The sequence below is a fragment of the Equus asinus genome, chromosome 7, assembly GCF_041296235.1.
Source record: "Equus asinus isolate D_3611 breed Donkey chromosome 7, EquAss-T2T_v2, whole genome shotgun sequence".
In the NCBI taxonomy this organism is placed as follows: Eukaryota; Metazoa; Chordata; class Mammalia; order Perissodactyla; family Equidae; genus Equus; species Equus asinus.
Window position 1 is genome coordinate 62,126,322 of NC_091796.1, and position 24,530 is coordinate 62,150,851.

General features: G+C 39.5%; 1 protein-coding gene across 8 annotated transcripts in view; it reads right to left on the reverse strand.

The window, feature by feature from the left end:
* Window positions 1-24,530, reverse strand: part of ARHGAP28 (Rho GTPase activating protein 28) — a 216,096-nt gene that overhangs the window by 66,413 nt on the left and 125,153 nt on the right. For 6 of the 8 annotated variants that reach the window (XM_070513588.1, XM_070513589.1, XM_014851850.3 and 3 more), the window contains exons 3-4: window positions 15,452-15,669; window positions 5,285-5,377 (exon numbers count right to left, since the gene is read on the reverse strand). In XM_070513588.1, coding sequence (XP_070369689.1) covers window positions 5,285-5,377; window positions 15,452-15,669 — 311 coding nt within the window. The remainder of the gene's footprint in view (window positions 1-5,284; window positions 5,378-15,451; window positions 15,670-24,530) is intronic. The other 2 variants (XM_070513586.1, XM_070513587.1) reach the window with 1 other exon arrangement.

Here is a 24,530-nt window from a genome sequence, read left to right on the forward strand (position 1 = left end):
GCTCTGAAATACAACCCTAGGAAAAACCCAAGACATACAGTCTAAATAAAATGAACTAACTGCCTTGGTGGGTGGGTGGGTCGGGGCTCCTAGTGTGAACGTAGGAGTCTAAGAGAGAGGGAACTCAGGAGGTCACAACAAAAGACACGAGACTGAAAAATGAAATCAGCTTTGCCCAGAAGTAATACATTCGAGTTCTTCATCTCCTTCATTGGTTTTGCATTTGCAGAGAGTGTTTACTAGCCTACTTGCCCCCTCTGTGCACCTTTAAGATAAGCACACCCCACTCACTCACAACACACAATCAACAATTTTGGCCTTTGGGGAAAATCGATCTACTCAATTACAGAAGAAATATACAGAATTTCCTGTACTAATAAAGTCCTATACCATGACTCAGCAGAGAACTTCAGGGGCCCAGAGAGCTGCACTTCCACCTACAAGTGTGCTGATATCTTCTGCCTTCCGGAGCATTTTCCACCCTGCGTTACCTTGGATGGACTCTTTGGTGGGTCATCTCAGCCTCCTGCTGTGACAGCATTCTGACAGACAGGGTGTAGGGGGAGGACTGGGAAGCTGCACAGGAAAAAACACCCAGGATCCATAGTCTTGGTCAGAAGTTCTCCACGCACTGGAGGCAAAACCTACAGCCCAAGGACACTTGCTGCCACCCAAAGGGAGGTGTGCACGTCCTGACCCGATGGTACTCACACTTGGGCAGACACGTCACTGTTTGCATCACTTATTGCTACACACTACAAAAGCTTACATTCTCCACACAAGATGTTTACATATAACTGCAATGCCACATAACTGACAAAACTAAACATTTATATCTCAGTTGATGCTGAAAATATTGAAAAAAATATTTATGTGATAGTCTGCCATTTTACTGTATGAGCTCACTCATACGCACCAAGCTTTAGTTACAATATCCTCCACTTAGGTTACACATAAAAAACCAAGTTTTGTTGCTGTTGTTTCTGCCTGTAGAAACTTTTTTTTAAAGATAGAATTTAGTTATTTTTTATTTACCTATTATTTCCTGCTGAGTTTAAGAGCTATGAGTGTGGGGTTGTGGGTGGCTGTGTTTTGCCAACAATCTGAATTATGTTGCATCTTTACCCAAGAGAAGTGAACATACACATCATTTATACTATATGAATGTTCATGGCTGGATTATTCATAATAGCTCAAAACTGGAAACAATCCAAATATCCACCATTAAGGTGAATGTATTTACCAATAGTAGTGTATATATGCAGTGGATTATCATTAGTAATAGAAGGACCAAACTTTTAACACTGGTGAAAAGTGGATGAATCTAAAAATTATTATTGAGTGAAAAAAAACAGATACAAAAGTGCATATTATATATGTAATTCCACTCATAGGAAAGGCAAAGCCGCCCGCAGCGGTGAGAAATCACAGCAGGCTTGCTCTGCAGGAGTCAAGGACAGCTGACTGGAAAGGCCGGAGAGAAATTTCCGCGGTGATGGAAATGTTCTCTATTTTGACTGACTATGGTTATATGGCTGAAAACATTCATTAAAACTAACTGAATTATACATCTAAAATACATACTTTTATTGTTTCTAAATTAAACCTCCATTAAAAACAAATAATAATTTGATTCTTTAAAAATAGTTCTTATCTTCAGAGTGATTTAAGGGGCTATTGCTTCTATGAATCAAGAACGTACAGCTAACATAATGTGTAAATCAGAGAGAAAAACGTTCCTGGGAAATAAGGAAATGCTGAAATTCACAAAAAGAGTGAGATAAGCTAAAAAACAATGCAATCATGACCAAGAAAAAGATTACTAATCTGGGACACAAAGTTGAAGAAATCAAAGCAAACAGACTAATATGAGAGAAAATGGAGGGATATTGAAATTCAGTTCAAGCAAAGCAACCACCATCTATATATGTTCTAGAAGAGTGGGGACACAGAAAATGGGGAGAAAAAATAATTTAAGACACAACAGAAGACAAAGTCCAGAAAATGAAGCAGTGGCAAAGGTGAGTGAAATAAAGGGCAGATCCTTGTGAAAGTTCAGAACTCCAGAACTAAATTCAAAATTCAAAAATTCACAAAAGTTGCAGAGAAGATAACCAAAAAAAGATTATTTATAAAGGAATGAGATTCAGGCAACCAAAATAAGAAAAGAAAAACAAATAATGTCGTAAAAGAGTGCAACATTCGGTCAGTGGATAGGAAGAAAAATTCTACTGTGCAGGTTTTCCAGGAAAGCTAAGGTGTGCTGTTAAGGACAGTAGGTTGGCACAAGGAGGAAGATCAACACGGTATCAGGAGTTTGCTAACCATCCTGTAAGTATAAGGATTAAACTTGCATGCCTGGGTGGCAGCACGAAAGGAAAGAAGTCCGTGCTAAGATTGGCATTGCATTCTATCACAGCTGCACCAGTCTTCGTTTACCCACCATTCGTTACTTGTTTTGTGATGAAAACAAACTCCTACTTGTTTAAATCAAGGTTCCTTAGATTTTCTTTTCTATGAAGCAAACACAGATGTAACTGATAATTTTTAACAGATGGTATGATAGTATTTTTCAGTGAATTATGAATCAATAGCAAGTGTAGCTATTTGATTTTCACTTCAGACACTGGAAATAAACTAGATCGACTGCTTTGTCTCTTGAATAAACTAACATCTCACATGACATTCATTTATGTTGACCGCACATAAGGAAAATGTCCTCTCTTATCTACACAAGATGTGATTCGTAGAATAGGTTTGTGATGATTGTACAGTGGGTTGCAAGCCTTCTGTAAACGCCTGAATTTAGTGGCATTAGTGATTTAGAGTCAAGGGTCAACCACATGTAATACACGAATAGACTATTTCTTTATTGTAAGCAGCTTATTGCAAAATAAACACATTGAATATTAATAAAATCATAAAACATTATATGGACTCTTTTTTAAAGATTTATTGTGGTATAAGTGACATACAATTAACTGCACATACTTAAAAAGTATAAAGTATACAATCTGATGAGTTTTGACAAACATAGTGATCTTTGAAACCATCACCACAGTCAAGACAATGAACAAATCCAGCACCCCTGAAAGTGTCCTCATGTCACTTTGTCATCCCTCCTTGCCCACCTCCAGGTCCCCAAGTAATCCCTAATCTTCTTTTCTCCCCTATAGGTTAGTTTACATTTCCTATAATATCATATAAATTGAATCTTTGTCTGGCTTCTTTTACATGACACAATTATTCTGAGATCCATCTATGTTGTGTATGGCGAAAATTCATTGCTTTTTATTGTTGAGCAATATTTCATTGTAGGAATATACCACAATTTGTTCATCCATTTACCTGTAGATAAAACTGAGTTGTTTCCAGTTTTGGGCTATTATGCTATAAACAATTATGGATAAGTCTTTGTGTGAATATATATTATCTATGAGTAGAATGGCTGGGTCTATGGTAGGTATATGCTTAACTTTTTAAGAAGCTACCAAATTATTTTCCAAAGTAGATGGATGATTTTACATTCCCATCAGCACTCTATGAGAGTTCCAGTTGCTCCACATCCGTGGCACCAGTTGATATGGTCAGTCTTTTTAATTTTAGTCATTCTACAGGGTAGGAAGAGATCTCATTATGGCTTTACTTGCCTTTCCATGATCGTTAATGATACTGAGCATCTTTCATGAGATTATTTTCCATCAATAATCTTCTTTGGTGAAGTGTCTTTTCAAGTCTTTAGCCCATTTTAAAAGATGAGAAAAGACCAAACAAAATTTTACCACTGGAAAACTCAGGGTATGATCTTAAAAGAGAAAGTTGATTTGTTTTCAAAGATAGAGGATTTGTGTGAAGTTAAGGGAACTAAGGGTTGGAAATACCAGCAGGGAGCATATTGTAGATAATTTTTAATATCAAAAAAATGAGTTTACTTTATATATAAATATATATATTTATATATTTTTTTGCTGAGGAAGATTTGCCCTGAGGTAACATCTGTGCCAATCTTCCTCTATTTTGTATGTGGGTTGCCACCACAGCATGGCTGATGAGTGGTGTAGGTCCACACCTGGGATCCGGACCAGTGAACCCAGGCCAACAAAGCAGAGGGCATAAACTTAACCACTACGCCATGGAGCCAGGCCCTTATATATATATTTTAAACAATAGGGATTCTATTCTTGGATAAAATGGGAGAGTTAAGTCACATGATCAAACCTCTCTCTCCTAAAACCTAGTAGAGTCAACAAAACATAACTAAAGTTTTGAAAAAAAGAATCCCAGCAGCATTCACGTAAGTGGTGGACAGACAGAGATATTCCAGGAACAATGTGGGTTCTTTTCTAAAATCCACCTCACTCTCCATTACAACAGCACCAAGGAAGAAAGTAAATGGAGATAATTTTGGAAATAACTACTTCTATCTCCTCCAAAGTACCAGGGAAAATGACTGAAGGTGTGAGTAACCACATCTGGGTTCAATATGTACCCCTTCAAACTAAGTCTCTCCCCAACAGCATCTCAGCAAAAGGGAGAGAACCTATTGGAATGTACCATTTTGCTTTGTTCTATCTGGGAAGAAGTTAGGAGAGGGACTATGAGGATGGAAAAACAAAAGGGAAAATAGATTAACCTAAGCTCCACCAAAGGAGAGAAAAAGATGGCTTCAGACAGGAGTACAAGCAGAAACAATGTGAAGAAAGGCTCTGGACTAACCACAAATAAAGCAAGTTGCTGGGAGCTCTGTCCTCAGGCTCGCCAGACTTTGCCCTCCTCTGGGTGAGTGGGGACAGTGGCTCTGCGGAAAGGCAGGGGATGGGAGGGGCGGGGCACTGGACACCTAGGGTTAAAAGGATGCTCAGAGGTAAGCTGCCCAGGGTTCACCTACACTGGGGAAACTGTAGACAACCTGAGGACTCCTACGGCTCCAACGCACAGACCTGTGACTCCGTGGAACTAACGCTCTTATGAGAATTTTTTTAAATAAAAGAAAAAATGTAAAGGAACTAAAATCTGTCAAAAAGTTATGCCTACAATCATTGGTTTTGTGGGTGTGTATCTGTTTTTATAGAGCGCGCAGTTATTTGTGGATTTAACTATTAAACTTGGGTTCATTTACTGCTAAATGTTTTCCTACAAATCAATGAGAGGCAGATATATCTGTTGACAGCTGTGGCTGTCCAGCCATCTTAATTATGTGGCACTGTTTTGATGCTGTGCATGACTGTCTTGAAGAAATGGCTCCTTCTTTCAGCCCTTCCCCAGTTCTCCTGCCGTAACTTACCAAGGAACCACTTGTTTTGGTAACTCCTGGTGGCTCTTTTTCCTCCTGAGTGCCATCCAACTGAGAAGAACAGTTGTCACAGGGATCCCCTGGCTAACGAGAGAAATGAAAGTCATCTTTATGGAGGCATATCTTTCCCAGCATGATTGTCGATTCAGTTATGCCTTACTTAGAATCTGTATAAATGTACAGTCCTGTGGAGACATACAGAGTTAATGACTACCTGTGAAATGGTCATAGGACCCACCAATTTGTCCATAATTACATCATTGATCCTCATAAATGGCATGCACTATAATAGAAATTGGTCTCGGAAACAGACACTGCTAAATGCCTGCCAAAACCCACTTTTCTTTTCCTCTTTAACTTATGAATAAACTTATGATTTTGCTCCAATATGCTGTGTGTCTAACTAAAAAGACTAAGTGTGATCGCGTAATGGTCACATCCAAGGAGACACAAGCGGAATTCTATTTGGCAGAGCATCCAGACAGGCTAATGTTTTCTTGTTAAAGTGGATGGAATCAGCCGGTCGACACTTCTTCTAGAATATGAACATGATGTCTTTGATGCCCAGACATCCTATAAGCATTAAATATTAGCCTGTATGCTGAGTGAAGCTGGAGGGAAACATGAAGTTAGTAGAGCCATGGGAGGGATGCCAGTCATACCAGCCTCAGACTCCTTATGTTGTAAGGAAAATAATGCTCAAATTGTCTAAGTCATGCAGTTGAGCGGTAAAACTACATTACTTAAAATAAGGCTTTATGAGTGTATTTTGCAATGATTTATAAATCAATAGCAAGAATAGTCAGTTTTTTTCAATTATAACATTGGATATATAATAGATTGATTATCTCATGAGCATATATGGCTGAACCAAGTAGTTCATTCCCATTCACTGAACAGTGGAAAAGCTTGGATTTTCACGATGCAGGAAGTGTATTTGGAGACTATTCTGATCATGACGGACTGCACTGCAGGCCTCATGCATATGCTCGAAGACTTTTAGCAGCATTTGTGATACAATGGCATTCCCCAAAATAAGACACAAAATTCTATTTTATGATTGAAGCAACTTTTTGCAAAATTAAACATACGAGATATTAATGAAATAAACTTTTACATGTGATCTTAGAAACTATCTTTCATCTCCCTTTTCCATATTTCCTAGCACTTTTCCTACAAGTGTATGTATTATATTAATACAAAACACACACATCTATTTTGAAGCGGAAACAATGCTAAAGAGGTAGTACAAGAAAACAGGTTAGGATGGAGGACTGAGAGCACACACCACTCCCAATCACTCAGAATTAGAGAAAGTGCATTTGTGTGTGTGTGTGAGAGGAAGGCTGGCCCTGAGCTGACATCTGTGTTAATCTTCCCCTATTTCGTATGTGGGATGCCACCATAGCATGGCTCAATGAGAGGTTCTTGCAACAGCAAATCCAGACTAACTCTAACAATAAAGGGGAGATGAGTGGAAGAGCAGGGGTTATGAGGAATTAACAGTAGGACCGCTCAACTGAAAAATCAATATGAGCTAAATTATAACTACTCACGACAAAAACTGGAATCAGGCTCTACAAAATGATGTAAAAAAATCTACTAGCATGCAGAACAAACAGAAAAAAGACATGGAAAATACGAGACAATTTAAGAGATATGTGAGTTAAATGGAGATAATGAAATAAAGAAATAATGGGAAGACGATGTTCAGAACTGAAAGAAAAGGAACACTTTTCAGAAACAAAAAGCTGAGTGCTGTTTATGATAAAAAAAAGATTTCATATCCTGATGACAGTTCAGGCCTCCAACAATAAAGATAAAACTAAAAAGCTCCCAGAGATATAAAAATGAGAGCAGGATATAAATAAAGGAATAAGATTTAGAGAGGCATCAGACTTCTCAAAATTAACACTATATGAAAAAGCACATAGATTAATACTTACAAATTTCTGAAAGAAAGTGATTTAGGGCCTAGCATTTTGACACTCACCAATTTAGGATTTAAGCTTTTTGGATATGAAAATGTAGTATGCAGAGCTATTTGTTGTGAGAATTGCTCAAAGGATAAAGGGTGCGTCTGCTAAGAAGGTGTAACGTTTTGCAACATATGTGATTATGCAAATTAATGCTTTTACTATTCTCTGCAGTCATTGTATTCTGCTGGCCCTCCTCGGCCTCCTGTGAGAGAACAGTCCTTGCTCTCTCATTCTATGAACTGTGGAGCAGTTGAGGGTGTGGCTGGAGTGAAACTTACATGTTCTCCTCCATCTCAGTAAGAGGTTTCTTCTCGGGTTTGGGACCACACCTGCCCCTTGATTAACCTTTAAAAGGTGATAAGACTTTCAAACAATTGAAATAAAAGGGATCGTGATAAAAGAGAAAAGAAACAAAAGAGGCCTAGACTAATCAGGAGAAGCCATGGCGAGGGGCAGGAGTGTCAGTGTGGCAGAAGGCCTAAAACAAGGCGCACTATCGTGCTGCCCTGAGATCTGGTAAAATGGGGAGAGCCATAAGCACTCTCCCCACAAGTTCCTCTCCCACTCTGCTCCCTCCGTGAAGGTCCCAAAGCCAGACAATGCTCCTCATCTACGGGACCAGACAGTCCTCGCTTATCCCTGAGTAGTGGGTTCCCTGCCAGCCTGTGGAATTATTTAAACAAGCAGATCACATCCTCCCATGGCAACCAAGGGGCACCTCACCCTCTTTTTTCTTTTTTGAGGAAGATTCGCCCTGAGCTAACTGCTGCCAGTTGTCCTCTTTTTGCTGAGGAAGCCTGGCCCTGAGCTAACATCCATGCCCATCTTCCTCTATTTTATATGTGGGATGCGTACCACAGCATGGTGTGCCAAGCAGTGCCATGTCCGCACCCGGGACCCAAACTGGCGAACCCCGGGCCGCCGAGAAGCAGAACGTGCGAACTTAATGAACTTAACTGCTGCGCCACTGGGCTGGCCCCTCACCCTCTTGATACTACGAAGCCTGCCTCCCACAGTCCCTGGTTGCTCACTGTGTTTCCAAGTGCATCCCAGATGTGGCTCTGTGGGATGTGTGGTGTCCTCCCTCCCAGGCCACGAGAATACGTGACTAATAAATCACTGCCAATCTTATCCGTCTGGTGTCAGGGGTCGTGTGCTGAGCCATCCCTTTAGCCCAGGGGTGGGAATCCCCCCCTCACCTACAGGGTGAAGAGAAGGTGAGTCAGGTAGGGTCGGGGGTAAAAGGCTCATGAAAATCCATCATTTGAAAACACTGACGTGCCCCTTCTCCGGCTGCGGGGCGACGTAGCGGCTGCTGTGAAGGGAAACACCGCAGGCAGTGAGGAAGGAAGCCCTCAGGTCCAGCGTCTTGGCTGGACACAAGGTACATAGGACGCCCCGCCTGAGAGAACAACCTAAACCCTGAGGACACCTGCGGCCAACACAACAGAAAATGCAAGACCTCCGACCAGGCGGAGTTAGCGCTCCTAGGAAGAATATAATGAAATTAGAAAAAAAATTAGAGACAGAATCTGCAAAACAGCATTGCTCACAGCCCCAGCAGACCACACTCCACCTCCAGACCTTGACCTACCCTCAGGCAGCAGAGGCGCAGCCAGAACACAAACTGACCACATCCAAACTCTCAAGCAGAATTTTGGAAGGGATCATGGGCTGGCCTGTGTTAGGACAATTCTAAGATCCAGGTAAAATATACGTAAGATGAAAATAAACTGTATAGAAACTAAACATCGTCATCTTCTCCATCAGATCCAGGATGGCACAGCGATTGTTCTTAGAACAGGAAAGAATCCCTCTTCCTCTACTAGGAAGGAAAAGGAGAGCTAAAGAGAAGGAAACACACTGAAGGGAAACAGGAAAGCCCTCTTGGCGAACGTTCTGCTGCCGGGAGTGCACGTGGATGCATGTGGACGTCAGCACACGGCACCCTGCACGCCTCCTGCTCAGGGCACACCCAGGCTCACGCCAAGTGGTACAGATCGTGGCGTGGGTTCATCTCACACAAATAAAGCCTTCTACTGAGATAGCTTCATTGGCACTTAAGCACTCAGATTAGCAGTCTTTGAAAGTCTGCACTAAAACGGCAAGGTGGACTCTGATGCAATGTGTTTACCTCCTGGGCTAGACAGTACACTTTCCCCCACTTACTGCTACAAATCGAAGATGCTGTGGCACTTCTCCCCACAAGATATTTACATTTAGAAAATAAGTGAAATGTCAAAATATTTCCCTTGGTGAGAATTAAATTAATATTGAAAGCTACATGGATAGTAACGAAAGGTTTTCCATTACACGCTCAGCAAAGAGAACAAAAGTTTAGCTGACAACCTTCCCCGCATTTTGATTTCTGGCTGGGGCTGTAGCTACAGCTGTGGTTGTTTTTGTTATTGTGGGTCCAGGGAGGCCACGTGGTTATCTGTGAATGTAACTATTTAATTATTTATTCCTGAGGTTAGCAGTCTCCTTTTTCTTCACTGTTACAAGGTAACTAGGCATTTTTTTCCAAGTTTTCCTGACTGTCTTCAAATAATTTCTTTTTCCAACTTCTTTAATCTCAATTCCCCTTGCTCTATTCACCAGTTGACCATTTCTGGAGGGAACTACTGACATCCCTTCTTCATCCAGGGTTGCATCCAAAAGAGGAGTTGGGGTACGAGAAAAATCATCTGGGTATTGAGAAAAATGAAAGTGCATTTTTATTCAGGCATATTCTCCCAAAGGTCATTGCGCATTCAGTTATGTGTTGTGCATGATATGAGGACACTCGTACATCTTTGTGGAGACATATGTAGATGTGACTGCCTGTGCACTGCTCAGGGCACTGAGCCATTTCTCAGCCAATACTTGCTGGGCGCCATGACAGCACTGCTCTCTGCGGAAGACACTGCCACCCGCCGACCTCAAACTCAGGGGCTTGTCTTCCTTAACAGGATCTTGATTTGTTTTTCAAGAACTTTTTTGCCCAACTTAAAAAAAATAAATATCAATTTCCCAAGCTTCCTTGCAGCTAAGGAGGATCATATAACAGTCTGGACAATAAGTGTGGAATTCTACCAAGTAAGATTTCCAGGAAAGTAAAGTCAGAGGGACAGAGTCACTGGGTACAAGTTTCAAGAACTGCCAGTAACATGGATATGGTGCCTAGAATAGCCCAAAAAACTTGGGCAAAGGACTGAAGGCCACTTATGAAAGAGAAAATAGAAAGATAGAGGGAAGCTGGATCTATGCTATGGAAAAGGAATACCTATCTTCAACTTCTTCTTAAAGAGAGAAAAACAAACCTACATTTGTATAACTTGTGATTTCTTGGGTTCTCTATTCCATGCAGTCAAATGTACACATAAGCGATATAATCATGTTTTTAAAACAGACCGTATGACTATACTTATACAGTCAATTATAAATCAGTCCCACCTTTAACTAAGTGTTTATCAATTATGAAATTGGAAATAAATTAGATTGACTATTTTGCTCAGTTAAATGCGTTACTGAAAGGAATATTTGATTCATATCTCCTGACTACTGAAACACTGGAATTCCGTTCATGAGGAACAGGACTGTAGAGTTTGTTACGTATCCAGAGGTGGATTTGTTTCTGATATTTAGTCATATAATGGCTCTACTAAAACAAGGGTTAAATATTCTATTCCTTTATGGTAAGAACTCCATTGAAAATTAAGTTTACGGTATATTTAATGAAATCATAAAATTTTATTTGGGCCCATAGAAATAGTCATTTTCCACCTTGCTTGTCCATATTTTCTAAGTTTCCAAAACATTCTGTATTACTATAATAAGGGAAAAAAACCCCACTTTTTGGAAAGGAACAAATGCTCTTGAACAATTAGCACAAGGAAACTGGATCAAGAGAGCAAAGTGCACAAACGCCTTCTCCTGCCTCTGCAAATCACACAAGTGTCAACAGAAATACCTTTTTCACAGAGTAGATCTAGAAACCACTAAACATTTCCATTAGCAGAACAGAAATTGTTGGATGTCCCTGGAAGATAAAAAGCAAGCAAGAATGGTTTGATAAAGGTAGAGGAAAACCTCAGCATGAAAAAACGTACAAGAGAAAAATGTGTGGAAGGTAAATGCTGATCCAGAAAAAGCACACAACCGGAATGAAAATAAAAAGCAGGAAGACATCCCCCAAGTAAGAAGACAATGACCAGAGTAATTGAAGAATGTTTTTCTGAACAAAGAGGCCAGGAGACCTTTCCTCCCTCTAATACCGAACAGCAGGCAGCAGCTAACTGTGATTCCAGCATAAAACCCAAGTGTCCTCTTGGTGGCAGAGTAACGCCTGCCTTGGGGTGGGAGTGGCTGTCCTAGGATGGGTGTGGCGGTCCTGGACAGAAAGAAAGTTGAATTGTACTTCACTGAGGCCTCTAAAAGGGCATGGACAGGAGTATAAAAAGGGAAGTTACATTTGCCTGAAAAGGAAATAAATTACAATTCTTCAGGACTCTTGTTCCTTTGGCATTGATGCCATATTATTTGTCAAAGTGAAGTGTAACAGTTGACACTGGCACATTTCACCACTCACACAGGCCCAGACTCCTATTCAAGAGAGTTTTTGGGAGAAAACAGGTGTACACAACTGCGTAGGAAATATATAGCCATTACCTATACTAATCAATCAATCACTCAATCTAGTCCTCCATTAACAAATATGAATCAACACCCAAGGATCAAAATCAATTAAACAACAGCAATGTAATGATGTCAAAAATAAGGAAGGCAAAAATAAACAGATGACCCTGAAGGAAGCAGAGAGGCCAAGGCCAAGAAGAGCGCCTTGAGATTTCAGGGTTAATTTACACCCTCAGAGCGCCGAGAGGCCACTGCAGCCAAGAAACCAGCACGGGTCGCCAAAACAAAGGGGCGCTGAGGAAAGGCGAGGCTTTCAAAAACCAACAGTGTGACTGTTAAATTATTAAAAATTAATGAAAGGCAGAAGTATGAATACAGCTATGGCCAAATTACTGATATAAAAAATGAAGGTGAAGGGATATCCGAGAACGCAGAACAAACGCACACACTAACAAAACTTGGAAAACACAAGGGAACACTTAAGAGACCCTGCGCTTCAATCCAGCAACACAGCAGTCACCTTACAGGAGGCCCACAAGGAGATCAGCGAGAGCCGGAGGGAGCAAACACCTGTTTTAAGAGTCGGAAGAAAACATGCAGAACCTGAAGAACGAACCAGCTCTCACGTTCAAGAGTTCACTCAGTAGTGACCAGGAGGAAATGTTTTCAAACGTCAAACTTCAAGGTTCCAACAAGAAAAATAAAATTCAAAAAGCTTCCAAATTTGTACATGAAGGAAGGAGACTGATCTAGACACCGTGCTTCCTCACAGCAACGGTGCCTGAGGAAAGATGATGGACACATCTCTTCGAAATTCTGAAGAAAAACGATTTTGAGCGCAGGATTCTATGTGCAAAAAATTAAGAAAAGAACTAGTATACTCTACATATGTATCTTTTAAATTATTGAATTTATACCTTAACTAGATAAGGATATTGGGTCAGATTCATATATCTAAGATCAATGCAACATTATCTTATGAAACTTAATGACCTTAAATCTTCATTAAGAAAGTGAAATGGAAATGTCAGGTAACTGTTCTATTCATGTAGGTAAATGACGACAGAAAGAAATAAAAAGTAGGAGAGGATAAAGGAGGAAGACGAAGAGGCAGAGAGAGAGAGAAGGAGGGGGCACACACACTCAAAGAGACAGACCAGGACAGACAGACACTCGGAGCAAGAAAACGAGGGAGGGAGGAACTGGTCTTTATGCTGCCCAACTCAAATAGGAGACTGAAAATTTAGGTGCATTCCTAAGAAGCTCCCAAGTCTCTTTACTGGGCAGAAGTAGATGCTAATTTTTTAGGGAAAAAAAATCTGTGAAGATGCTTATTAGGCCTTATACATAGTAAATATACAATGTTTTTTTACAAGGCTAGCTTTGCACGGTGTTTTACATTTTTGACAAAGAACAATCTAAATTTTAAGCAGTGTCTACATGGCCAGGCTCTCACTGACTTCCAGATGGCCCATTTCTCAGGACAGCACAAGACCTCTACCTGCAGAACACACAGGCTTTCTGTCACCTGCGACACAACCACTCTCCTTGTTCCCCATTCTCAGTTCACTCTAGAGCTGGCGCTTCAGCAGTAAGACTGGAGCGGAGAAGGAGAAGGCGGACAGGAGAGGAGCCCCGGAGCCACCCCCGCCCACCACAAGCACGGCCCCCGCCCTGCCTTTGCTGGAGTTAAACACCAGACAGCTTATTGCACCTGCGTTCTAGGGAGAAGGACGAGACTCTTCATTTCTTATTACGCAAAGTCCCACCGAGCAAGCGCCCAATTTCTGTTTGCCACCAGGGTCAAAGTGAAAGCAGAGGAAGGAACTCTGTTTCCATGTGACTAGAAGTCCCAAGTTTTAGGAAACCTAAAGAAAGCGAGTTATGCATTTTCCTGAGCAACTGGAGGATTCAGGAGAAGCTACAGACCTTTCCTGCTTTGTAGTTTGCTAGGGAAGAGAAAAATCGTGCAGGCCAAATTCTGAGGACTCTCTCAAGATGATCTGGGAGATAACTGAAAAATGACCCAAGGAACTGAAACCAAAGAAGGGCAAACCTTTTCTTTGATAGGCATCTTGGCCAGGATTCACGTGGCTGCAGCCCTTGCCTCAAGCTGTGGGCGTCGCCTTTACTCAATTGCAGCTATAGAAAATCTTAACTTCCAGAAAGACACAGGTTTCAACTAGGTTAAAAGTTCAAACAACTCAGAACTCAAAATCTGCTTACTTTAGGTATACCATTATATACTGTAGAAGATTCTAGAACTGTGCTGTTCAGTATATTAGCTCCAAGCCATATGTGACTATTTAGATTTAAATAAATTAAGATTAAACAAAATTAACTTTCAGTTCCTTACACTACCTACATTTTAAGTGCTAGCACCGCACTGGGGTACCATATTGTAACTGGGGCTACCATATTGGAGAGCACAGAAATAATCATTTCCACCATCATAGAAAGTTCTAAAGGACTGTTATTCCACGACCTTTACGTTATTAGCGCAAACACAAAGGTTAACTTGGTATATGTGAGCTGCCCCAGCAACTCCCCAATGTGATTAATATGTCTAAGAGAAGATAGGACTTACAGGCAACCGAAAGAAACTCAAACTGGAGACTGTCTTCAACCATGCTTGCTACCTAATATCCTTGAAGTTTCCATTTGCGTCATTGTTGACATTACAATTAAAGAGATGAGAAACCTAAATCAGAGTGATTAACTAACTTGTCCCAGGCAACTTTATCCGTAACTGCAGCAGAACATCATTTCCTTTTTTCTGTATACTAATGACACCCAAAGTTCCAGGAAGCCTATCCGCGTAAAGCCTAATATAGGACCTTGCACAGAGAATGCATCCAATAAGGATTTGTTGCATCAATGATGCGATTATTGCAATGATGCAATGAATGAACAAATGAATGAGTTGTAAGGCAGAGCCAGCAGTTAAACAAACAGAAACAGGAGAACATGACTAATAACCTCAGAAGCAAAATTGTGGTCAAGGAGCTGCGAAGGGTAAGCTGGAATTTCAACCAGCCATTTCTCAGAAAACATGTGATCCTTCTCTTACGGTTTTTGAGTCATTCTCTTGCCCACTTAATTAATGCTGGGATCTCTCACTTTTTACCATTTTAATTTATTTGAACATAAAGACTACCCTACCCACTCTCCCTCCACCACATTTAGAACAAACCATCCGGACTTGCTTATAATACTACGGCCCACTCCTCCGGGACTCCTTTGCCTGTCCACAGTTCCGTTCAGCACTTAGAATTAAGTAAAGGCTCTGTGTACCCTATCCACAAAGACTTGCTCCAATACCAAAGACGTTATTCTCCAGCTACAACAAAGAAGGGAATAAATTTAGTGTTGAGGGAGATTGCCATATGGGAGATAAGGAAGGATCACTTAAGTGTCATATTTGTAAAATTGCACACTGAGCTGTCTGCTTCAGTTTTCTCTAAAACCTAGAGGGTAACCAGCCTTTGCTGACGTTACTGCCACATCCCCTCCCCCTCCCCCACAATCAAATGAAACCTTGGGAGCCATGTTCATTACTCACAGGAGATTCGCTGACTCCAAAGATGTCTCTGACATCCCTGACAGATTGCTTGTTCTTTTTTCTCATGGTCTGAGTGTAAGTATTATATCTCTTTTTCACTGCAGCTGCTTGGGTTCGGGTCAGTGTAGAGAGCAAGGCTTTCCCATCCTCCTCTTCATCACCAGAGATCAGGGTTGATAAACCCACATCTTGCAACCACTCTGCCTCAAGTTCTCCTTCTGTAAAATAACATTACCAAGAAAAGCTTAGAACATTCTCTACAGGAATGGGGGACATCTGTATCTGTAGGTCTGTGCGTATCAGTGAACAAGAAATATCAGTAAACAATACACTAAGATTGTTCTTTTTTCCTTGAGGGTATTATGTTAAGTGAAATAAGCCAGATAGAGAAGGACAATCTCTGTATGACTCCACTCATATGTGGAAGTTAAACACGTAGACAAAGAGAACAGATTAGTGGTTAGCAGAAGAAAGGGGGGGTAGGGGGTGGGCACAAAGGGTGAAGGGGTTCACCTACAACATGACTGACAAACAATAATGTACAACTGAAATTTCACAAGGTTGTAAACTATTATAATCTCAATAAAAATTAAAAAAAGGTTGTCCTTTTCCCCACAGTAATTATGGGAAAGGCCTATAAGAATGAATGAAAAGTCTGTATTATATTTTTTAAATAAGTCAAATTTTAAAGTATTTTCTAGTAAAGTTAATTGACAAATTTGGTAAGGTAGTTTCCCTTGCCAGAGTTAAATATAAGCCATATCTTCACTACCGATTTCAAAAAATTATAAAATATGAATATGTAAACTAAAACCATAATAGAAAAAGAGTGGTTTAATGGTACAACAAAAGGATTTTTAAATCCCTCAAATGCAAGTTCAAATCCCAATGCCACCATTTATTAGCTGAAGAACTTTATAAAATTTTAGGATATCTCTAGGCCTCAGTGTACTCTTGGCAAAATAGAATTAGTAATAACAAAAGTATGAGGTGGCCACGAGCATGGCTGTATCAATGTATTGGTGACAGACAGCAAAGAATCTGGAGCAGTAGTGCTCAACAGATATTCCTTATTCTGAAGATTAGGTAATCTTTCTTGTTTTCAGAAGGCAATTAAAAAACTTATAATTCATTGTAATGAAAATCAATCACTAATGTAAATTAGATGTGCAGAATCACAAAGAATTAAGAATAACAACATCTTATAACAGAAAATCCACTGCACGTACATTTCTTGGGAACTATGCTAAACGGCATGGTCTGAATGAGGTTTGTTTGAAGAGCGGATTAGACTGATTTGTAAACAGCCTGTCAAACATCAGTGTGGGAGTCTCCGACTTTGCCTACACTGTTGCATCATTGGTCCCGGAACAAAGCCGTCTAAGATGCTTTACAGGCTCAATGTCTTAGCCACGTGACACTTTTATTTGCTATCTGTTTTCATTATTCATTTGCTTTAGGAGTTGTCCCTTTAACAGAAAATGCAAAAGTAAGCTTAGCAGCCCTAATCTAAAATAATAAACCTTTTAAATTAGTAAGTTATGACTTCGAAGTCTTCCTTTACTTAAGTCTTAGATAAGATTTTTCACTCCTGAAGACAAAATTTACAAATACAGACATACCTCAAAGATATTGCGGGCTTGGTTCCAGACCACCACAATAAAGCAAATAGCACAATTGAGCAAGTCACGTGAGTTTTTTGGTTCCCAGTGCATACAAAACCCACATTTATGATTTTATATATAGAAAACCCTTAAGAATCCACTAAAAAACTTTTAGAAATAATAAATGAAAACGGTCAAGTTGCAGGATACAAAACCAACATACAAAAATCAGTTGTGTTTCTCTACACTGACAATGAAGTAGCTGAAAGAGAAATCAAGAATACGATCCCATTTACAATTGCAACAAAAGGAATAAAATACCTAGGAATAAACTTAACCAAAAGGTGAAAGATCTGTACACAGAAAACTATAAAACATTATCCAAAGAAACTGAAGAAGATACAAAGAAATGGAAAGATATTCCATGCTCTTGGATTGGAAGAATTAACATCATTAGAATGTCCATACTTCTTAAAGCAATCTACAGATTCAACGCAATCCCTATCAAAGTTCCAACATTTTTCACAGAAATGGAACAAAGAATCCTAAAATTTATATGGAACAAGAAAAGACCCCAAATAGCCAAAGGATTCCTGAGAAAAAAAAGAACAAAGCTGGAGGTATCACACTCCCTGATTTCAAAATACACTACAAAGCTATAGTAACCAAAACAGCATGGTTCTGGCACAAAAACAGACACACAGATCAATGGAACAGAATCGAGAGCCCAGAAATAAACCCACACATGTATGGACAGCTAATTTCCAACGAGGGAGCCAAGAACGTACAATGGAGAAAGGAAAGTCTCTTCAATAAATGGTGTTGGGAAAACTGGACAGCCACATGCAAAAGAATGAGGTAGATCATTATCTTACACCATGCACAAAAATCAACTCAAAATGGATTAAAGACTTGAATGTAAGACCTGAAACCATGAAACTTCTAGAAGAAAACATAGGCAGCACGCTCTTCGACATCAGTCTTAGCAGCATATTTTCAAGTACCATGTCTGACCAGGCAAGGGAAACAAAAGAAAAAATAAACAAATGGGACTTCATCAAACTAAAAAGCTTCTGCACAGCAAAGGAAACCATCAACAAAACGAAAAGACAACCTAACAATGGGAGAAGGTATTTGCAAACCATATATCAGATAAGGGGTTAAAATCCAAAATACACAAAGCACTCATATGTCTCAACAACAAAAAAACCAACAAGACAATTAAAACATGGGCAAAAGATCTGAACAGAGAATTTTCCATAGAAGATACACGGATGGCCAACAGGCACGTGAAAAGATGCTCAACATCACTATCAGGGAAATGCAAATCAAAACTACAATGAGATATCACATCACTCTGGTCAGAATGGCTATAATCAAGAAGACAGGAAACAACAAGTGTTGGAGAGGATGTGGAGAGAAGGGAACCCTCGTACACTGCTGGTGGGAGTGTAAACTGATGCAGCCACTATGGAAAGCAGTATGGAGCATCCTCAGAAAATTAAGAATAGATCTACCATACGATCCAGCTACCCCACTGCTGGGTGTCTATCCAAAGAACTTGAAAACACAAAGGCATAAAGATACATGCACCCCTATGTTCACTGCAGCATTATTCACGATAGCAAAGACTTGGAAGCAACCTAGGTGCCCATAAGGGACGAATGGATAAAGAAGATGTGGTATATATACACAATGGAATGCTATTCAGCCATAAGAAATGGTGAAATCCAGCCATTTGTGACAACATGGATAGACCTTGAGGGTATTATGCTGAGTGAAATAAGTCAGAGGGAGAAAGTCAAATACCACATGATCTCACTCATAAGTAGAAGATAAAAACAATGACAACAATCACAAAGCAACAGAGATTGGATTGGTGGTTACCAGAGGGGAAGCGGGGGAAGGTGGAGGGCGAAAGGGGTGATAGGCCACATGTGTGTGCGGATGGATTGTCATTACTCTTTGGGTGGTGTTCCTGGTATAATCTACACAGAAATCAAAATATAACAATGTACACCCGAAATTTATATAATGTTATAAACAATGTTACTGCAATAAAAAAAAACAAATAACGCAAAAAAAAAAGTAAGCAAACTTACTTAAGGTATGAGAAATAGAAAGTAATAAATAATTTAAAAGAAAAACTAGAAAGTGAATTAAAAAAATTAAAACCCCTATGAAAAATGTTTTTAAAAAGATAAAATGCATTAAAAAATAAAGTAAAATCAAACGTTAAAAAAGCTATGTTTATAATATACTGTAGTATATTAAGTGTGCAATAGCATTATATCTAAAATAACAATGTATATACCTTAATTAAAAGATGCTAAAAATATGCTAACCATCACCTGAGGCTTCAGTGAGTCATAATCTTTTTGCTGGTGGAGGGTCTTGTAAAAAATTGCAGTATCTTGGAAGCACAATAAAACAAAGTACCATAAAATGAGGCATGCCTGTATAGTTTAACATGAAAGTTTTAAAAATTGGATTTTGGGGGAGCCAGCCCAGTGGCATAGTGGTGAAGTTCATGCTCCACTTTGGCAGCCCAGGGTTCGAGGGTTTGGGTCCTGGGCTCAGACCTATGCACCGCTCATCAAGCCAAGCTGCGGTGGCGTTCCACATACAAAATAGAGGAGGACTTGGCACAGATGTTAGCTCAGGGACAGTCTTCCTCAAGCAAAAAGAGAAAGATCGGCAACAGATGTTGGCTCAGGGCCAATCTTCTTCAACAACAATCAAGACTTTCCCCCTTCCTTTCTCTCTCCTGCCGCGACGCTGGCCCAGTGTCCCTCACCTGAACGGCTGCAGTTCCCTCCCAGAAGTTCTTCCCATCCCCAACTCGCCTTCCAATCCATTCCCAGATTGTAAATAAATTAGTCCTTTCAAAATGCAATATAAACCCATTACCCTTTTCTAAAATAATGCAACAATTTTTCCTTGCTCTTATGATTGAGAATAAAACCTTTACATGGCCCACGAGATACGAAGCTGCTTACCCTTCTGGCCACAACTTGTAGCACGTTCTCTTCACTCTCTTCCGTAGCAATACTAGCCTCCTTTGGGTTCCTCATAAGCTTCCTGCTTTATTTTGTTACAAGGCTTTTGGACATGCCAGTCCTTCTATCTGAATCCCTAATTATTAGCAATTGAATCATTCAGTTCTCAGTTTATACATTCCTTCCTCAATGAAGTCTTCTTTTCCTGAACCCCGCAGAAAGGTCAGGTCCTACTGCTACTTATCCCAATACTGTTGTATTTCTTTTTCCTTCAAATAATTTTTCCCAAAATAATATATCTAGTTATATTATTTGATTAATTACTTTCTCTCCCACTAGATTATAAATTCCATTAGAGAAGAAGACATTTTTGCTTTTGCTTATACCCCTAACACCACCATCTTGCACAGTGTCTTCACAGAGTGGGGATGCATATTTTTTAATTATTAACTAATTAAATTTCAGTTGAAATATATAATTAAGAAATTACTATGTCATAAAATGATGAATACAAAACATCAACTTTTAAAAATGAGTAGCTATCATATGTACCATTCCATACTGAAAATCTACCACCTTAGTGAGTTTGTTGGGGAAACATATCAAAAAGGGAATAAAATCTTCCAGTAAAGGTAAAGTAGCTTGTGTAGAAATAACAGTCCGCGTACAACAATTATGGACTCTGAACTAAGTACGGAAACTAACCACTTTGACGGTAACAGAGAGGAACCAAGTGCAGGTAGGAAGTGACAAACAATTTAATTTTGATAAAAGGAAATGTACTGGGTGAGATTCGCATTTATACAACTTTTCACCCGAGGTCATTGTCCAATCCCTACAGTACAGGGTGGCAAGAACCCAAACTGAAAGCCCTGCAGGGTCTGACTTATTGGAAGGGTTGGAGGACAGAGTATGGGATTGCCAGAACAGCTGGAGAGTGAGGGACACATTCCTGTTAGGAGGACCCACACAGGAGAAAGCTGTGTATAAACTCCGACCAAACCCTTGCATAAACTTTGAACTAAAAATCTTTATGAGAGACTCCAAGTATCCCATTGAAAACAGCAGTGACCAAAGTTACAGATGCTGCAGAGAGCAGGGAAGACAGAGTTGGGAGTGTGAGTCCAGCCAAGTTCACTGCTAGAACGGAACTTAACTCCCTTTAGAGGAAGACAATGGAATACAGAGTCTCTGAATATATCAATAATGCTACAAGACTACTTTATCAATGTTACAATAAAAAATAAAACAAACAAAGGACTAATTTATCAAGAGAAAAGGTAGTCAGTAATGACTCTGAGATGACTCTGATGTATGACAAGGTCTTTAAGCACCTATTATATCTATGCTCAAGGACTTACAGGAACAGATACTCATGATAAGTGAACAGAGAATCTCAGCAAACAAATGAAAAGTATGACTAAAAGAAACTAAAAGAAGTAAAATGCAAATTATAGAACTGGAAATTAAAATATAGTAAATGAAAATTTGCTGGAAGGGCTTAACAGCACAAAAAAAGAGGAAAGACTGGCAGTAGCTGTTAGCTCAGGGCAAATCTTCCACAGCAAAAAAATAAAAACAAATAAATAAATATATAAGAAGTACACAGGGGCCGGCCCGGTGGCGCAGCGGTTAAGTTCGCACGTTCCGCTTCTCGGCGGCCCGGGGTTCGCTGGTTCAGATCCTGGGTGCAGACATGGCACTGCTTGGCAGCCATGCTGTGGTAGGCATCCCACGTATAAACTAGAGGAAGATGGGCACGGATGTTAGCTCAGAGCCAGGCTTCCTCAGCAAAAAGAGGAGGACTGGCAGTAGTTAGCTGAGGGCTAATCTTCCTCCAAAAAAAAAAAAAAACAAAAAAAAAAAAAGAAAAAGAAGTACACACATACAATGCTGTATTGATGCATGTATAACATATGTAGATGTTATACCTATGGTGATAGTACAAAGTGCTGGACAGGAAAGGAAATGGAATTATACTGCTGCAAGATTCTTACATTTTATATGAAGTATAATAGTTACTCTAAGTAAACTGTGATAAATAAAGGATGAATATTATAATACCTAAACAGTCACTAAAAAGAAAAGAATCAAAGTAGTATAGCTAACATGTGAACAGAGAAATTATAAAGAAATACGAAAAAAGAGACAGACAGGTAGAGAGTAAAGAGATGGAAGAAGAAATACCCTGCAGAGATTAACCTTCAGAAAGCCAGAGCAACCACATTAACTTTAGACAAAGCCAACTTCAAAACAAGGAGTATTACTAGAAGCATGGAGGAGCATCATTTTTAACAACAAAAATCAATAAAATGGGCCAATTCAATAAGGAGGAATAACAATCATAAATTTAGGTGCACCTAATAACAGAATTTCAAAATACAAAAAGCAAAAACTGAAAGATTCAAAGGGGAAAAGAGACAAATCCACAATCATACTTGGAGATTTTAACAACCTTCTCTCAGTAATTGATAGAAAAATTAGACAAAAATTAGTAAGGACACAATAGATGTGATCAAATGTACAAACTGCCTCAATCTGATGGGAATTTACAGAGTAGCACAGCAGCCAACAGTGGCAGCACACATCCTTTTTACGCGCACATGGAGCCTTGACTAAGACAGAGCATATGCTGGCCATAAAACAAGTCTAAATAAATCCCAGAGAGTGAAACTTACAGACTATGTTACCTAACCATGACACAGTTAACTTAGAAACCAGTGACAATGAGACATCTAGAAAATCCCCAAATATTTGGAAATTTAAAAATGCAGAAGAAAAATGAGAAAACACCTAAAACTGAATGATAATGAAAATATGATATATCAAGATTTGTGGGACAGAGTAAAAGCAGTGCTTCAGGGAGCCGTTCATATTCGAACAGATAAAAGATTTAAAATCAATGGTTTAGGTCTCCACATTAAGAAAGCAGAAAAAGCAAGAAAATTAAACACAAAAAAAGTAGACAAAGAAGTACAGATCTTATTCATCTTTTCAAGGAACCAAAATGCTAGAAAAGCATGTAACAAAATTCAACATCTATTCACAATATTCCCAGAAAACTAGGAATCCATGGCCCTCTGATAAAGAGCATCTATGAAAAATTTACAGTTACCACCACATTTAATAGGGAATATTGAACCTTTTCCTTACAAAATTGGAATATGGCAAAAAAAATGCGCTGTTGCCACTTCTAGTCAACTTATATTGGAGGCCCTAGCCAGTACCATAAGGCAAGATAAAGAAATAAAAGCATAAAAATCAGACAAGAAAAAGTAAAACTGTCTCTATTCACAAATGACCTCTTTGTTTACATGGGACATCCTAAGAAATCTAGAAGCTGTCTGGAAAAGCTGTCCTAGAAAAGGAATTTAGGGAGGTAATGGGATATAAGGTCAAGGTATAAAAGTCAATTGTATTTCTATATACTAGCTGCAAATAATTGAAAAATGAGAGAAAGAAAGAATGAGAGAGAAAGAGAAATACTCAACTAAAAGACCCCATTAAGAATACGAATAGGTAAGCCACAGACAGTGAGAATATATTCACAATATACATATCTGACAAAAGCCTTTTATCCAAAATATATAAAGAACTCATACAAGTTATTAACAAAAATACAGTTTTTAAAAATAGTCCAAGGACCGGCCTGGTGGCCTAGTGGTTGCATTCAATGCACTCCACTTTGGTGGTGTGGGTTTGCAGGTTCAGACCCCGGGCACAGACCTACACCATTCATCAGCCATGCTGTGGCAGCAGCCCACATATAAAATGGAGGAAGACTGGCACAGATGTTGGCTTGGGGCTAATCTTCCTCCAGCAAAAAAAGAGGAAGATTGGCAACAGATGTTAGCTCAGGGCAAATCTTCCTCCGTTCCCCCACCAAAAAAAGTCCCAAAGATTTCACAAAGCAAGATATATGAGTGGACAATAAGCACAGAAAAAAATGTTCAACATCTTTAGTCATCAGTGAAATGTAACGACAACCACAATGAGATACCTCCACACATCCAGTAGAATTGTTCATTCACAAGTCTCATAATACCAAATGTCGCATGGATGAGAAGCAAGTGCACTTTGTCATACATTGCTGGAGGGCATATGAAATGGCACAACTACTTTGGAAAAATGCTGGCAGTTTCTTATGTAGTTAAACACATTCTATGAAAAATCCTATGTATCCAAGAGAATTAGAAACATAGCTTCACAAAAAAGACTTTTACAAGATTGTTCACAGCAGCCTTATTCATAACAGCCAACGCTATAAACAGCCCATAAGTCTGTTAACAAGCCAATGGATAAACAAGTTGTGGTATATTCGTAAAACGGACTACTGCCATTAGGGGCTGTATTGCGTCCCCTAGAAAGATATGCTGAAGCCCTAACCATCAGCACCTGTGAATGTCACCTTATTTGGAAACAGTGTCTTTGCAGATGTCACTAAGAAGTAAGTTGATATGTGGTCAAGGAGTAGGC